An 18,992-nucleotide genomic window follows, 5' to 3' on the forward strand; every position below is an offset into this window, starting at 1 on the left:
ACCCTGGCAACCCTAGGTTAGCATGGAATCTAACCTCTGAAGTGAGGAGACACATTTTCTATTTGGCGTGTGTGTGTGCATACTACAAAAGATTTAAAATGGAAATTTGCTGTTGCAGCCATGTGTTGCTGAATTTCATAAATATAAAAAGACATGCAGTGGAAGGTTTCTGCAATTAAATTTTCAGGTGGAATTTAGGCTACATTTAAAGAAGAATTTGTCATAAGCTGAATCTTGTATCACCTTGAGGGATCCTTTTATTAAGGTGCGCTAACTGATATAGTGCGCGCTAAAGATTAGTGCACGTTAAAATGCTAAGATGCCCATAGGAATATAATGGATGTCTTAGCATTTAGCGCGCACTAATCTTTAGCGTGCTCTAAATCGGTTAGCTCAGTGTTTTTCAACCTTTTTACACCTATGGACCGGCAGAAATAAAAGAATTATTCCATGGACCGGCGGTTGAAGAACACGGGGCTAAGTCGTGGGCCAGATCACGCCCATCTCTACCCAATCTCCACCCCAGACCCCGCCCCCATAATAGTACTAATTGCACCTTGCACGTCCCATGCCTCATCTGGAAACCTTTCCTCTGACGTTGCAACGTCAGAGAGAAGGCTTCCGGTTCAGGCACAGGATGCCCGTAGGAGCCACTGCCTGTGGTTTTGTGCACTGAATCAGTTAGGAAGAAGGAGCTGGATCAAAGATAACACCGCATCGATCACACCATGGACCGGCGGTTGAAAAACACTGTTTTGGGCCTGATACACATGCTGGCCCTTTGGACCGGCAGGAAATTTCTGTGGACTGGCACTGGTCCATGGACCGGTGGTTGAAGAACACTGGGTTAGCGCACCTTAATAAAAGGACCACTGAGTTGTTGAATATATAATTGTTCCCTTTTGGGGGGGCTATGTCATAAAAATATGAAAATCCTTTGATTTGAATGCATCTCTGCTGATACTTCTGTCTCTGTTTTGTTTAGCATATGCGAGAGGCCGCTGAAAGGCGGCAGCAGCTGGAGTTAGAGCATGAGCAAGCCTTGGCCGTCCTCACTGCAAAGCAGCAGGAGATTGAGCTCCTGCAGAAGGTATGTAGAGCCATCAAAACGAGACTAAAAATTGGCCCAGGATCTTGTCCCAGGTCTGTCCTCTCACATTAGTCTCTCTCCCTCCTTCCTTCTCCTCACCCAACCCTGATGCTCCTGCCTGGGCCGCTCCAGGCTCCCCCTGCTGTCGCTTCACACATCGTGTCCCGACCACTTTGCGACCCGATTTTCCTCCAACCTGATTTCATTCCTGTAGGACCCAGACAGGTTTCAAACAATTTGCAATAACAATGAAAGTTTTGCTTACTATAGCGTTAGTAGAATGGGTCTATGCAGGGTGGGTTTTTTTTTTACAATTTTGATATATTTTTTTATGTTCTACAGCCTAAAAATTATAAGTGCCTAAGTGGAGTTTTTCATTTCTGAGGTTAATTAACTTTTTATTGATAAACATTTCTCTCTTTTTTTTTAAATGTAATTAGTCCATACCTGGGGCTGAAATCTGGCAGGATTAGGCAGTTGATATCCTTTTATATCTTGTTTTATAATTAAGTCACATATCCCAATTTTTGTACCTTTTTGCTCAGAGGGTCATAGAAACATAGAGAATGATGGTAGAAAAGGGCCACGGCCCATCGAGTCTGCCCACTCTAATAACCCACCCCCCTAACTTCTTCCCCTAAGAGATCCCACATGCCTATCCCATTTTTTCTTAAAATCTGGCACGCTGCTGGTCTCAATTACCTGCAGTGGAAATTCATTCCAATGATCAACCACCCTTTCAGTGAAGAAATACTTCCTGGTGTCGCCAAGAAATTTCCCACCCCTGAATTTCAGCAGATGCCCTCTTGTGGCCGTGGGTCCTTTAAGAAAAAAGATATCATCTTCCACCTTGATACGGCCCGTGATATATTTGAATGTCTCAATTACGTCCCTCGAGTGAGTATAGCTGCAATTTACTCAGCCTTTCCTCATACAGGAGATCCTTGAGTCCTGAGACCATCATGGTGGCCATTTGCTGAACCAATTCAGCTCTCAGCACATTTTTTTGGTAATGTGGCCTCCAGAATTGTACACAGTATTCCAGATGAGGTCTCACCATGGATCTGTACAACGGCATTATGACTTCGGGCTTCCGGCTGACGAAACTTCTACGGATACATGTTTATTCAGCTTATATTCTTTTGGGAGTATACAGGTTGTTATATACGGGCCTTTTTTTGAAGGGGTACTTGGTGGTGTAGTAAGGGTAAGCTGTGCCCAGGGTGATGGTGCCCCTCCCCCGCCCTTTCCTCTCCCCACCCCCCCAACCCCCTTCCCTTTTCCTGTACCTGGAGAAGCTGCTCATGCTGGCAAAGATTTTAAAGAGTTATGGGAAGGGAAGATGTAAGTCTGGTGCAGAAGGAGTAGGGGTTGGAGAGGAGGGCACTGGGGGTTGGCATGGAAGGAGCAGATGGGGCGGAGAGGAGGAAGCCAGAGGCACCACCACCCTGGGCACCTCCTGCCACTACACCACTGCCCGGAATGATTCCTGTTAAGCTGCAAATCCAAAAGAGTAAAAGCAAACTACTGGATCAAAAAAAATAAAGGGCATGAAGTAACATAATCAAGCTTGAGAAATGGGCATCGACATGGCAAATGAGGTTCAACGTGGATAAGTGCAAAGTGATGCATGTCGGTAATAAAAATCTCATGCATGAATACATGATGTCCGGGGCAGTACTTCGAGAGACCTCCCAGGAAAGAGACTTGGGAGTTCTGATCGACAAGTCGATGAAGCCATCTGCACAATGCACTTCGGTGGCAAAAAGGGTGAACAGAATGCTAGGAATGATAAAGAAGGGGATCAGGAACAGATTGGAGAAGGTTATCATGACGCTGTACCGGGCCATGATGCGCCCTCACCTGGAGTACTGCGTCCAGCACTGGTCGCCATACATGAAGAAGGACACGGTACTACTCGAAAGGATCCAGAGAAGAGCAACTGAAATGGTTAAGGGGCTGGAGGAGTTGCCGTACAGTGAGAGATTGGAGAAACTGGGCTTCTTCTCCCATGAAAAGAGGAGACTGAGAGGAGACATGATCAAAACATTCAAAATACTGAAGGGAATAGACTTAGTAGATTAGGACAGATTGTTTACACTCTCCAAGGTAGGGAGAACGAGAGGGCACTCTCTAAAGTTGAAAAAGGATAGATTCCATACAAACGTAAGGAAGTTCTTCTTCACCCAAAGAGTGGTGGAGAGCTGGAACGCTCTTCCGGAGTCTGTTGTAGGGGAAAACACCCTCCAGGGTTTCAAGACTAAGCTGGACAAGTTCCTGCTAAACTAGGACGTACAAAGGTGAGGCTGGACTCATTTAGATCACTGGTCTTTGACCTGGAGGCTGCCGCGTGAGTGGACTGCTGGGCAGGATGGACCACTGTTCTGTCCCAGCTGCGGCAATTCTTATGTTCTTATGATAATGCTACACTAGATCACACCAAAGATCTATGTCACCAGTACCGTATTTCTAACTGTGGCCTACCCTGGTAATAACTACCTGCAGGATCTCAAAGAGTAGGAAGATTCCATGCTACCTATCCCCAGGGAGAAGCAGTGGATTTTCCCAAAGTCCACCTTAATAAGGGCTTATGGACTTTTCCTCCAGGAACTTGACCAAACTAAAAAAAAAAAAACCAACAACTAAAGAATCAAAGAAAATAAAACAAAAAAGGAATTAAATTAAAATTATAGGAAAGACCTATTTCAAGCCTCCAGTACATAAGAAACACATAATAAATTCAACAATCATCATGATGGTATTCTGCAGAGAGACTAATATACCCTATACTCCATCTCTAAATGAAGAGCTTGTTTAATAAATAGTGTTTTCAATAACACATTAACAAATAGTGTTTTCAATAACACATTAACATTTTTAAAATTTGCCTCAGCACAAATTCTTTAGGTAATGCATTCTAGATAGATGGTGCTAACCAATAAAATGCTTTTGAGCAAGTTAATGGCATTTGGATTGTGAGAGACTGCAGGAGAACTTTGCAAGACAGAAGACTTGGCAAATTTGATCAAACTTTACAGAAACAGCTATAGTATTACCATATCCTTCAACAACTAAAATACATTTTCTGATTTGTTTTTAAAATGGGGCCCCACCTCAAGCTACACTGAGCCATATGTTTGGGACACTTCATGACCTCCTTATGGGGTAGGCGCTGGTTGCCCACGCCCAGAGCACTTTTTGGCTTTTATCAGATAACGTCTCCTAAGCCTAAAGGAATGTCGGGTTTTATAGCTCGAGTGCTGTTGTTGGGTAAAAAAGCCATTTTGACAAGTTGGCTGTCAACTGACCCTCCGGCCTATAGTCATTGGAGGTCTTTGATGATCATCTAAGCCTCCTTGGAGCGTAGACACTTTGCAACTCTTGACGAGAGTCCAGGATGTCGTTTTCAGCAGATTTGGGAACGCTTTTGGATGGATCTGACTCCTCATGCCCGGAGTAGACTTTTGAATGTTTGGCTTGGAATAGTGATTGTTTTGCAAGCTCGTGATTTGGATGGGGGGGGAGGGTGATTGTTTTGTGCAAATTTTCAAGAAAACTTTTTTTTTTGTCATCTTTATATGCGTGCACTTTGATATTTAATAGATATATTTCAACATAAAATGGACCCCACACTTATACTGGCTTATGTACTCGTTCTTTTTGATAAATTCTAGGTGGGAGGGCATGAGCTCCTACTCCTTATTTCTTTTGTGTTTCTTGTTTGTTCATATTGTGGTTTTTATCTCATTAATATGTTCACTGCTGTTGATGATGATTGCATTGTATTACTCTGTACACAGCCGCTTCTGTTTTTATAGTATTTCCATTGTTTCCCTGATTGACCTCAATAAAAATGATTTAACAAAAAAAAGTACTATGTAGTAAATTCATTGCATGCCCCATAGCTTTGGTTTTTTAAAAAATTTTTTAAGTAAATAATCAACTTGGCATCTCCCCCTTCTCTCATAATTTTATAGACCTCTATCATATCTCCATATAACCATCTCTGCTCCAAGAGTCTTAAGCTTCTTTAGCTTTTTCCTCATATGACAGTCCTTCCATTCCCTTTATCGTTTTGGTTTCCCTTGTCTATGCCTTTTTATAATTGTAAAACGGTTGCTCCTGCCACACCTAACTGGTGAACACATGTTGGCAGAACCTTTTCAAAAATGCTACTGGAATCTGACACATCCCAAACTGGACATCTCAGCACCCCAACATAATAGCACAAGAACCCTTGACGTTTCTTCTCTCTCCATGTCTGCCATCCATCTTACTCTAGACTCAGCATCTCTTGTCTGTGCCCTGTCCCTCCCCTCTCTCTTCCCTTCCTCCCAGCATCACTTTTTCTCTATCCCCTGCCTCTCTCCCATGGTCTGGCATAACCTCCTCTCTCCATCTGTGCATCTCTCCTTCTCTGTTCCAACATCCCCCCCCCCTGATTTCTGTCTCTTCCCCTAGTCTGGAGGAAAGAAAAGCCACTGGATTTCTCAGGGCCTGCCTAAGACTGGCCCTGAGAAAGTACCTCAGTTCACAGCAGCAGCATGGGTAAAACAGTCAGGGGTGGACCTTTGTGTCAGGGGCTCATTTGTCAAGGACCAAATTATGGGTGGGTCCTTTTGGCAGGGGCTTGTCAGTTTTTGTTTTTGTATGTTCTTGTAGGCTTCTATGGCTGGCATCATGATTGTTGGCGAGACCGGGACAATTGCAACAATCAAGGGTTTTTTTTTGTGTGTCAGGGCTATTTTGACCTGGTACCGGGCATCTCAATTCCAGTTTCTATATTCTGTCTAAAATAGGGCCACACATATAATATATTGGTGGATTTTTTTTTTTTTTTTTCTGTGTGTGTGTGTGTGTTATTTAAAAAGAAGGAAAATAATTTACACTGCCTGGAGCCATGGCTATTAAAGAAGCTTTGAAGCATTTTAAACTAGTTGAGGTACCTAATGAGCTGTTCGACAATAAAGTCCCGCCGTGTTCCATTTTCTATTGTATCCACAATTATGCTGCACCAGGTACAACAAAAGTGATGATTTCAAGCAGGAAATTGTGAAAGATAAATCTGATAAAAAGAGACGGCTTCGGAGGAATGTTTCAGAATGAGTAACACGGATTTTTTTAAAAAAGAAATCAACATAAGTCAAAAGCTTGTTCCAGACCCTATACTGGAAACTACATTCTGTAGCTCCGCTCATGAAGTGATAATGCCTACAACCATCTAATTTGTTTGCTAGGTTACTCCGACGGAATTGTAATTACCACACTCAAGGTGTTATTAATTCACTCTCCTATAGTTCTCCAGGCTCAGTGTATTTTTCCTTTTGATCTAGAGTACAATATATCCAACCCTGCGGCTGATAATGATCTCAAGAGATAGGGCTTCTGGCCAATATATTTTATAAGCCCAGACAACAGCAGGGAAAGATCATTATTGCTGACTTTTCGTCATCATTTATCAAAGGCTCATATTCAGGTAGATTTTTTTTTTATTAAACTTGTGGTGATGGATAGCACAAAAGCTTTGGTTACCTGTTACAGTGTTTTCCAAATCTCTGTGTGCATAATTTTTCATCAGGTGATAGCAAGGGGATTTATTGTCATTCAAGACAGAGAATATTGATGGGTGTAGTTGCCAAAAGAGGGCTGTGGGACACGATATTAATGATTAAGTTGGGATAAATGATTTAGCTCTCATTACTACGTTCACAGTTATTGATGGAAAATATTTGGGAGATTCATGGAGGAAGCTGTAAAAGTCATTGAACGTTGTGTAGAAGAGCACTTCTTGAATGATCCAAGCATGGGCAGTAGGAAAATAGGGCCAGAGTAGAGCATACATTTTTCTGAGAGTTTCAGCTTTATATGTGTGATGCATTATGCAGAAGGTTTAAGGTAATGGGGCTCATTTTCAAGAGAAAAACATCACCAAAATGTTTTTGGGTTTTTTTTTCCAATCAATCAATCCAAGGGTTTTGTTTTTTGTCCTATCCCTTTTAAACTAAACTAAACTAAACCTTAGGTTTGTATACCGCGCCATCTCCACATGCGTAGAGCTCGGCACGGTTTAAAGGGTTAGGTTGAAAAGGAGCTACAATGAAGGGTTATAGGAAAGGAGCTAGGAAGATAAAGAGGGACAGGGAACCAAAAAGCGGGAAGTGTTCGATTTTTGAAAAGAGCCAAGTTTTCAGGTGTTTGCAGAAGGATTGGAGGGAACTTGAAACTCTGAGCGGGGATGTGAGGTTATTCCAGAGTTCTGTGGTTCTAAAGGGGAAGGATGTTCCTAGTTTTCCTACGCGGGATATACTTTTTGTAGAGGGGAATGATAGTTTTAGTTTTTGGGAGGATCTAGTGGAATTAGGGTTAGAGGAATTCCAGAAGAGTGGGATAACGGGAGGGAGGATGCCATGTAGGATCTTGAAGGCTAAACAGGCACATTTAAAGAGCACTCTGGAGTGAACTGGGAGCCAGTGAAGTTTGGACAGGAGTGGGGAGACGTAGTCGAACTTGCCTTTTGCGAAAATAAGCTTGGCCGCGGCGTTCTGGATTAGCTGAAGTCTATGGAGTTTTTTTTTAGTTAGGCTTAAATAGATGGAGTTGCAATAATCCAGTCTAGAAAGGATGGTGGATTGAACAAGGATGGTGAAGTGAGAATGATGAAAGTACGATCTCACTTTCCTCAGCATATGAAGACTAAAGAAGCATTTTTTTACCAAGAAGTTGAGGTGGTCATTTTCTATTTTATGCTCTCTGGAATGGTTTACTGTTATATTTACAAGAATGTAATTCTTATTTACCCCACCCCTTTTTACAAAACCGCAAAAGTGGATTTTAGCGCAGGCTGGCGCGCTGAATGCTCTGTGCTGCTGCTGACACTCCTAAGTTCCTATGAGTGTCGGGAGCAGCACAGAGCATTCAGTGCGCCAGTCTGTGCTAAAAACCACTTCCGTGGTTTTGTAAAAGGGGGGGAGGGGGTCATTTTTTTGAAAACAGTTAAAGGCTTTTCTGTTCAATGTATAATCAGATTAGTTCTAAATACATCTTATTGTAAACTGCATCGAGCTCCATAGTTAATGGGGATGATGCGGTATATAAGAGGAAAGATTAGATTAGAGTTTCAACATGCAAATCAGTTTTTGAAACTCATTAAAATGCTTTTCTCTGTAGCTCAAGGGAGCAGTTTGGGGGCATGTTTTGGGTAGGACTAGGATAGACTTACAATTTGGACGTTCCTCTGTAATAAAGGAGCATTATAAATACATCCAGGGCACAATAAACTAGGACATTTTGAGCTAGATCTGTCTCATAACAACTAAATAGCAACTAGTGGCAGTCATTGCTTGTTCCTTGACAATCATTGGCGCTGATTGATTTGTTAACCAATTAAGTTGTGCATGTAACTTTCGGCATAGTATATAGAATCAGGGGGATAGTCTATGGATGTATGTGCATATTTTATAAAATACGCCCATACTAGTGTGTGATTAAGTAGAGAGATATTTTCCTATTATAGTTTGATTTATTTTCTTAATTACACTTTCTGTATACTTGTTAAATAATGTGAAAATCTATAAATAAATAAAAAAATAAAATACACCCATACATCACAACTCTGTATAACCTATGCTCCTGGGAGTGCTTATGCATTTTCTTTTTGGCAGGCGTATTTAAAGGGCAATTCTATAAATTGACTCCTAAAGATATGTGTCAATTGTGCACATAAGTTATAGAGTAATAGCCCTTACATGAGTGATTGGTGCCACTAGTTGGTAATTAGGCCATGGAGCATATTCTATAAACAGCATCCCGATTGTAGGTGGTGGCAGGCAACCTACTGATGTCTAACCAGCCAATCGTAATGCATGTTTTAAAAAAAATACACATCCCAAGGCAGGCCGCCTACACCGTAGGCATCTGTCAAGGTTAAGGGAGATGTGTAGGCCACTTAAGCTCATCTAAGGCTAGGCATGGGTGTGGTTTCACCTGGAAGTGGCCTTAGGTGAGCTTAGGTAGCCCTAGGCATCTCTCTAGGGCCGCAATAGGTGCCTGAAATGTAGGCCAACAAAAAGCTGGTCTACATTTCAAATAGATGTTGCTGCTATGCTGATCATGGCAAAAAACCTCACTGCCACGATGAGCTGAGCAGCCGCGGCAGGGAACTACCCCCTCCCCTCCCGCTAAGTCAAGTGGTAGGAGGGATGCCCACTCCCTCCTGCCACCACTCCCCCTGAAGCATCCCCTGGTAGGAGGAGTGCCCAATTCCTCCTGCTGGAATCCCCAAACCCCACCCATCCAACCATAATAGGCAGGAGGGATGCCCACTCCCTCCTGCCAGAACACCCCCCACCCAACTGTGATAGGCAGGAGGGATGCCCACTCCCTCCTGCCAGAACATCCCCCGAATCACCCACCCAACCGCTATAGGCAGGAGAGATGACCACTCTCCTCCTATTAGAACCTCCCCCCTAAACATCCCCCCCTACCCAGTGACTGACCGACCTCATCCCTTCCCAGTGCATTCTGGGATGTACCAGGGAGGAACCTAAGGCCATGATTGGCTCAGATGCCTAAGGCCTCTCCCTCAAGGCTGGGAAGGAGGCCTAAGACTCCGGTTGGATAGACTGCAGTGAGCTTAGATGGCAACTTCAGCAGCTTGAACTTAGGACAATATCAGGTGGATTTTAGTCTATAGCCCAGAAATATCAAAGAAGAGACAAGTTAATTTAATCATGTATTTTTAATGAGAATAACTAATGGACAGACTGGGTAGACCGTTCAGGTCTTTATCTGCTGTCATTTACTATGTTACTATGTAACTAGCTCTGGGTCTACTCATGCTATAAGTCCAGTTTTGTGGCCATACTTTAAAGCAGTGGCTCCCAACCCTGTCCTGGAGGACCAGCAGCCAGTCGGATTTTTAGGATAGCCCTAATGAATATTCTTGAGAGAGATTTGCATATAATGAAGGTGACAGGCATGCAACTCTGCCCCATGCTTATTCATTAGCACTATCCCGAAAACCCAACTGGTTGGTGGTCCTCCAGGACAAGATTGGAAACCACTGATTTAAAGGATAGTAAGCATTCAACCAAAGAAAAATCACACATTTTATTGAGACCCATGATGTGATATTCTTTTTAATACAGAACAGCAAGGCATAGATTGAGTATGTTTAGAAGTAACTAGATTTGTTTCTCTTTTCAACAAAGGCTCAGGTTGAAGCCAAGAAAGAACATGAAGGTGCAGTTCAACTCCTAGAGGTAATATATTGCAATTTCTTTTCCATCATAAACATTTCAATCATGGTGCAATTGCTTTCAGTGACCTGAATTAGGAAGTGTGTGCTCTTCCTTTCTGTCTGGAGTCTTTTTACCATTTCTATGATTTGGAGTTAATACCTTTCCTGGATCATCCTTGATAAACTGAGATGGTCCAAGTTTTACCCCATTAACATTTCTTGCTTCAAGTTTCAATTTCTGTAACATTAATCTATAAATACAACAGGGCAAAACCAGGACTGGATCAGCTCATCCACATTAGTAAAACTGAGACCATTATAAGCTTGTTCTGTGGACCTATTGATAACCTATTGTATTTGTCAAAGATGGTTAAAGTATCGATCCGATCAGTGAGTGCTTTTCTTATCTGCCTTTTCCACCCACCTCATTTATCAAAAGATGTGTTTTTTACATTCTCATTAACGCAACACCCATATCTTATCTGGCATGAATATCCATAGTTTGAAAAAGCAGAGTCAATACTCTCCCTTGTCTTGCTAATTAAAAAAACAAACAAAGAAAATAGAGCTGGACTGCAGTATAATTTTTGGCATCAGGTTTCATGTGTTTTCCTTATCTCAAATATGTCTCAGAAGCCTCCCAACAAATAGGATTACCAGATTTTGTAGTTAAAAAAAGAGAACATGTGGCCCCCACTCTGTTCTGCCCCCAGTCCCACCCCCTCACCAAACCTTGTCTCTTCTTCGTCGAGCTCAGGGCTGCATCTGGAAGGCCTCTACGCATGTTGCTTAAATGTAGGCGTATAAGTGACAACTTACACTACTATTCTATAACAGAGATTATACACGGAATAACTTGCATAATCTTAGCCTGCATAAATTGTGGCTCCCTTGCATAGCTTTTTTCTGTGTGCTAAGGCCATTTTTACTGCAGCAGTGAAGTGGCCAATTTTCCTTTTGTTGAATTAATGGCCATGAGCTAACGTCGCTATTAGCACACAGCCACTTTTAAAAAAATTACAGCGGGAACATTTACCAACACTTGTTGTATAGGTAGGAAGGGCCTGATTCTATAACCTCGGTAGGCAGATAGGAAAACACCACATGTCATTCAAAGTTAAGCAGAAGAAAAGTGGGGAGGGAACCTGAGATAGAAACATAAAAACATGATGGCAGATAAAGGCCAAATGGCCCATCCAGCCTGCCCATCCGTAGCATCCACTATCTCCTCCTTTCCCTATTGGCTAAGGCTCTTAACACTTGCATTGTGAGGTCATAGAGCTTAATGGTTATAGAAACATAGTAACATGATGGCAGATAAAGGCCAAATGGCCCACCCACAGCATCCACTATCTCCTCCTCTCCCTATTGGCTAAGGCTCTTAACACTTGCATTGTGAGGTCATAGAGCTTAATGGTTATAGAAACATAGCAACATGATGGCAGATAAAGGCCAAATGGCCCATTCAGTCTGACCATCTGCAGTAACCATTATTTCCTCCTCTCTCTAAGAGATCTCACGTGCCTATCCCATGCCTTCTTGAATTCAGACACAGTCTCTGTCTCCACCACCTCTTCCGGGAGACTGTTCTATGCATCTGCACTTTGGTGTAGATACCTATATCACCCTACCAAGTTAGGCGTCTAGGACCACATTATGCAGCCAGCGCTGGTATCGGCTGGCGCCTCCAAAACTGGCATCGGTCACCTGTCAGTCAAACACCAAAATTGGTTACAGAATCACGGCCGGGTCAAACATAGGTGCCAGCTAGGTAGGGCCAGGGTTTTGAAGGCCTACATTTCTAGTGCCTATGTTTGATGTGAATCACGTCTACAGAGGCATCTACTAGCACCTAAGGTCGTTTCCAGCATTAACCACGCCTCCATCGACCTTAGGCACTGGTAGGCACCTCTGTAGATGAAATTCTGGCACTGGAAATGTAGATGCCGATAGGCACCTATCTTTCTTTTTTTTAAATATGATTTTAATTGCTCTTAAATGATGCAGCCAATTACCACGTCACTTAAAGCCAATCAAAACAATTAAATTAGGTGGCGGTAAGGCACCTATCTTTTGGCGCCACTTCCAAAATCAGGGCCCTACTGGCTAATTAATTATTTTTATTTGGGTTTTTTGTAATAAATAAATTAGGCACCATTTATAGAATCAGGGCTGAAGGGCTCACATGATAATCATGCACTAACTCAGTGTCCCGTAAACCTTTTATACTCGGTGGCAGAGAAAACTCTAGGCTGCGGCTGGAGGGCACCCGGAAATGTGCGGACATTGGCGTGAATGCGTGATGACAGGCATGTCGATGTCTGTGCATGTGCGAAGGCCTTCCGGACAGGATCCTGAGCCACCAGCGGGGAGTGCTGGAGCAGGAGAGGCACAGAAAAGAGGAGAGGCACTGGCGAGGAAAAGATGCGCGGGTGCCGGCTGACTACCTGCAGGACATGCTTCTCCCCTGCGAATGCCCCTTGCACTTTTGTGCTAGAGCAGTTGTGTGCTTAAGTTATAAGCAGTTAAACGCAGAGAGCGAGTCAGCCGGCGCCTCTCCTCGCCGGTGTCTCACGGCACACAGTTTGCACTAACCAGTTAGCACGCGGTAATGTAGACATGTTAACTGAATGCTCCTAACACACTCCCTCCAGTAAACATTTAAAAATATATTTAGTATGCAGGTAGGCCCCAATGATTAGGAAATTATCACAGGGCACTTAAGTGTGTTTCATGATAAGCCATCTAAAGCTTCAGTAAGCATGTGCTATCACTTACCATAGTTTAGTAAAGGGGCCCATTAATTTTAATTTATGGAAATATTTTTTATTCTGCTTAAACCAAAAATAATGGCTAGTAACAAATGACATAAAAAAAAGAAACAGATTAATTATAAAATAGTTCATGAAGTAAGAATAGAGATAATGACTGAGAAAAATGGCAGGGACCTCATTCTCTTCATGAACAGATATGCAGCAATTAGAATAATATTTCAACCTGTCTGATATAAATGTCACCTAAGCAAGTGCCAATTAAAAACGCTTTAATAATGCATAACATCAGCAAAATTCAAACACCGTGTACAAAAGACTGTCAGCTGTCACACTCTGTTTTCCATTGAGGAAAAGTCTGAACTGGGAGGATAGTGGGATGGAGGACGAGACCCCCCTAGTAGAACTGAGAATGAAAATGAATGTTTTACACTTAGGGCTCCTTTTACGAAGGTGCGGAAATGCCCCGCACACTAGCCGCTATTGCCTCCTCTTGAGCAGGCAGTAGTTTTTCAGCTAGCGCACACTGATCCGGTGCGTGCGCTAAAAATGCTAGCGCACTTTTGTAAAAGGAGCCCTTAGCTCTTTACACTTGTCAGGCTGGAGTCGCAAGATTTCATGATTTAAATTATTCTGGCAAACTAAACAAATTAGCCGTCTTATACGAGCAAAAGTTTTTTGTTCAATGCACTGAGCTAAATGTGTTGGGAGAGGTAGAAAGAAATGTATCAAATTTGGACCATTTTCTATTACTTTAACAATTAACTAATAAGTAATATAAAGATAAATATCTTTGTATTTTCTGAATTGTAGTATAGTATTCCACCACAAATTAACAGAAAGATTAGAGCTGTTTTTCCAATGTTGAATAATCAACGAGAGCAATGGATAGTAAAAATAAAAATTAAGCAGGGCCACGTCTCCATCAGAAAGAACATATGAAAGTGTCAAAGATTTCCACATAATAAATTTATATGACAATGATTGATTAAGTTGTAGAATCTTATAGTTTCGGTCCATCTGTCCAAAATATAAACATCTTTTCAAAATATGAAAACACTGCTACATTAAAAAATCATGTGTTTAAGAGGCCCTGTAGAATGATTACAAGACCAACAAAGGACATTTTGAGAGGAGCCATATTTATATGATTTGATCAGTCTATTGTGACCTATGTTGAAGGAATAATAAAGATTGAGAAATAGAAGAAGAGAGGGATGGTCTTTGACTGTAAGTCCCCAAAATTTACTCTGATGCTGTTCACTTGATTTCTTGCCTGGCACCACTGTTTTGTGCAATTTGAAAGCTTTGTTGCCACCAATTGTTCATTAATTGATTATTTCACAATAGGACTCCTGAAGAAGGCGTGTTGGGTCCATCTTCAATCAAGTGTGACTTCATTACAGTGCTGTCTTTTTTTATTACTGCAATAAAGTGTTGTTCATATTCATGGTTCCCTAAGGGATCTTAGTCACAATTTGTGCTGAATGTATGGGGTAATTTTATAAAGATATACAAAGGGGTATGTCTATTGAATGGCATCAATCCCTAACGAGAATGCTTACCGCAAAGCACTCAAAATTTGTCCTATTTGTTCATGCAATTTAATTGAATAATGAGCCAATTGGCACCCAAAATTGGGTGTTAATAATCAATTATTGGTGGTAATTGAAACTTGTTAGGCACTATTCTATAAATATGTGCATATAATTTTTTCGGTGTGCAACTGGAAAAGGGTTGTAGCCATGGGAGGAGCCTAGGCTGCTGGGGGCATTCACTAAAGTTGTATGCAATATTTTAAAATATGGGAGATCTGGGCCTAAGTTAAGTACAAGAATTCACATTTACCGGGTTTCAGTTCGCCTAAAACTGCCTTAAGTATTGTGTACCTACTGGTACTAAGTATTGCTGCCTGTAAGTATTACTGCCTGTAAGTGTTGCTCCCAATTAGATAACCTGCAAGTATAGCCTGTTACTACCAACAACCACCACTCACAAAAATACTGATACTGCCTGTCACTATCTGATATTACATCACATTACTCCTCCAGACAACATGGCAATTTTTAACAAACACCAACTGCTTCTAGGGATACTGTACCTAATCTGCTCCAGATGCTGGGGCAATGAAGACAAATCCCCTCAACCTAGTCACACTTACCCCTCTTGGCACAGACCAGCCAAACTAACCAAATCAACAAGCTCCCATCAACTTCTACAAAACTGTCCAGAACAAGGCCCACTTCAAATTCCAGTGATATACACTACCCGTAAACCCCGCAAACCACACAGGAGCAAGACCAATAACAGAAACCTAAAAAAGCTAATATGCTCTGAAACTCCCACCCCAACCAACTATGAAAACACTAAGGGATACTATCTAAATCATCAGTGCAGACATGAGGGCTGCCAAGCAAGTGGAGAGGGCCTCATCCAAGGCAAGGCAAATGATGGGATGTATCAATAGAAGCTTCGTCAGCCGCAGACCTGAAGTCATAATGCCACTGTACAGAGCCTTGGTGAGACCTCATCTGGAATACTGTGTGCAGTTCTGGAGGCCACATTACCGTAAAGACGTGCTTAGAGTTGAGTCGGTTCAGCGGATGGCAACTAGGATGATCTCGGGGCTTAAAGGTCTCTCGTATGAAGAAAGGCTAAACAAATTGCAGCTCTACACTAGAGGAACGCAGGGAAAGAGGGGACATGATTGAGACATTTAAATACATCACAGGACGTGTCGAAGGGGAAGACGACATATTCTTTCCCAGAGGACCCTCGGTCACCAGGGGACACCCGCTCAAACTCAGAGGAGGGTGACACCAGGAAGTATTTCTTCACAGAAAGAGTGGTAGATCACTGGAACAAGCTTCCAGTACAGGTGGTCAAAGCCACCAGTGTGCTTGACTTTAAGAATAAATGGGACATCCACGTGGGATCCTTGCAAGGGTCGAGATAAGGAACTAGGACATTAGCACCCAGACCTAATGGGGGGGTCAGTAGAGTGGGCAGACTTGATGGGCTATAGCCCTTTTCTGCCGTCAACTTTCTATGTTTCTAAATACCCGTCCCGTGAGAAACAAAGCACACATAATAAACGACTGGATATCGCAAACAAAGCCAGATTTCCTGTTTCTGACAGAAACATGGATGGTATCTGACACAGACATTATCATGAAAGAAATCCTACCACAGGGATACAAAATACTCCCACTAGCAAGAAGCTGGAAAAAAGGAGGCGGTCTAGCGATTATATGAAAAGAATCCTTTGACTACATCAATACAGATTCCAAATCTTCAGAAAACCTAGAGATACTAACTTGCACTATCACAAATACCCAATTAGAAGAATTAATGACTACAACTCTATTTTATATCCCACCCAAAAAATGGTCAAATGCCAGAGATGAATTCTTCAAATTCCTAACCATAAATACCCTAAAAGGATCGTATAATTTACGTCTGGGGGACATAAACATACACCTAGAACAAAAGGGAAAGCCAGAAGTAACTGAAATTTCCAACTTCCTTATATCACTCGATTTTTCAATGCCAGATACAGAGATAATCCATGAAAAAGGACACAAACTAGACATAGTTACCTTCTCTCAAAATGAAACCCTAGACCCAAAAATGCAATACTATACAGGGGCCTGGGAAAATTACATTTGGTCAGACCATTATATTGGCAAATTCGACCTACGCTAGCAAAAACAGAGATCACAACCGAAATGCAAAAACAATAACCAGTCGAGGTACTGAATTCTGGTCTCACTACGAGCTACGTCCCCCAACCGACAAAATACAGGACTTCCCAACAAGATGGAGAAATTTCAGTACGGAACTTTTAGACCAAATAGCTCCATACCAAACATACAAAAGAAAGAACACTAAATGAATGGTTCTACTCAGAACTACTAACCAACAAACAGGAACTAAGAAAATTGGAGAGAATTTGGAAAAAAAACTAACAAAGAAATAGACAAGTCAAACTGGAAACAAAAAATGAAAATATACAAAAATCTGATCAAAGAAAAACGCACAAAGCACTACGCACAGAAAATAGGTACAACAAAAATAAACAGTAAAGAATTGTTCAAATTAGTAAAAACGTTAACAGACATAACTTGAATCCTGAAAAAGAAGAATGAGAGCACTTCATCTGTTCAAACCCTAGCCAACATCTTTAAAAACAAAATCACAGACCTAAGAGCAAATATATCTACGCCCAAAACCAATACACTGCACTACTTTGAACCCCACGATCAGGAATCCAGAGCAGACATGATCTGGGACCACTTCGAGCTCCCAAACTGGCATCAATTCCTAACTTTATTTAATAAATACGCCAACTCAAACTACCTACTTGACGAATGTCCCCCTAAAATCATGACAGTTGCCCCACCTGACTTTAAAATGGAACTATTCACTTGGCTAGCAACTTCCCTCTCAAACAGAACATTAAATGAGGATATGGGACAAATACTGATTACACCCATCCCCAAAGATCAGAAAATCTCAACAGCACTGACATCCAACTACAGTCCCATAGCAAGTATTCCCCTTTTCACAAAGCTACAGGAAGGATTAGTCAACCTACAACTAGTAAACTACCTAGACAAATTTAACATCTTCAGTGAACACCAACCAGGCTTCAGGAAAAGATACAGCACAGAAACTGTCATTTCTTCCATACTAAATCACTTCTATGATCTTTTCAGCAAAGGCAATAGCGCTCTGATTCTGCAACTAGACCTTAGCAGTGCGTTCGACCTAGTTGACCACGAAATCATGCTACTTTGCCTTGACGCAATGGGACTCTCGGGAAAGGTAAAGAAATGGTTCCAAGAATTCCTAACAAACAGATCCTACCGAGTAAACAGCAATGGAAATTACTCCAACCCATGGAAAACCCCATCGGGGGTGTCCAAGGGCTCCCCACTATCGCCCACACAATTCAACATCTACATCGCATCCCTAGGTCATCTACTACAAAAATTAAACTTAAAGCACTATATATACGCAGATGATATATCCATCCTAATCCCCATAAATGAAATCACAAATGAAACTACAGATAACCTCTCACACACAATGATAGAAATCGAAAAATGGACTACCAACTTCAAACTGAAACTAAACACTGAAAAGACAAAAGTCTTCTTGGCAAGCCCCAATGACAAAATAACCAGAGCATCATTAAAAATAAACGACCACGAATACTCAATCTCCAAAACCATAAAAATACTGGGTATCACACTAGATACATAGAAACATAGAAACATAGAAAGATGACGGCAGATAAGGGCTACAGCCCATCAAGTCTGCCCACACTATTTACCCACCCTCTTAAGTCTACTGACCCCCTAAAGTATAATTGTAATTATACTGTCACTCTACTGACCCGCTCATTCAAGTCCTAGTGACCCTATCCCTTAGCATGACCTCGTAGGGATCCCACATAGGTATCCCATTTGTTCTTGAAGTCTAGGATGCTGCGTACCTCGACCACCTGCACTGGAAGCTTGTTCCAATGCTCAATCACTCTCTCCGTGAAGAAGTACTTCCTGGCGTCTCTACGAAACTTCCCTCCCTTGAGTTTGAGCGGATGTCCTCTTGTGATCGAGGGTCCCTTGAGAAGAAAGATATCATCTTCCACCTCGATCCGTCCCGTGATGTACTTAAATGTCTCAATCATGTCTCCCCTCTCCCTACGCTCTTCGAGAGTGTACAGCTGCAATTTGCTCAGTCTTTCTTCGTACGGGAGACCCTTTAGCCCCGAGACCATCCTGGTGGCCATCCGCTGAACCGATTCAATTCTGAGCACATCCTTACGGTAATGTGGCCTCCAGAATTGCACACAGTATTCCAGATGAGGTCTCACCATGGCTCTGTA

General features: G+C 42.1%; 1 protein-coding gene across 18 annotated transcripts in view; it reads left to right on the plus strand.

The window, feature by feature from the left end:
- RIMBP2 (RIMS binding protein 2) overlaps nt 1-18,992 on the plus strand; it is a 598,797-nt gene that overhangs the window by 379,325 nt on the left and 200,480 nt on the right. For all 18 annotated transcript variants that reach the window (XM_033956341.1, XM_033956346.1, XM_033956345.1 and 15 more), the window contains 2 exons: nt 986-1,090; nt 10,300-10,350. In XM_033956341.1, the coding sequence (XP_033812232.1) occupies nt 986-1,090; nt 10,300-10,350 (156 nt within the window). The remainder of the gene's footprint in view (nt 1-985; nt 1,091-10,299; nt 10,351-18,992) is intronic.

Source organism: Geotrypetes seraphini, chromosome 8, assembly GCF_902459505.1.
Source record: "Geotrypetes seraphini chromosome 8, aGeoSer1.1, whole genome shotgun sequence".
Taxonomy (NCBI): Eukaryota; Metazoa; Chordata; class Amphibia; order Gymnophiona; family Dermophiidae; genus Geotrypetes; species Geotrypetes seraphini.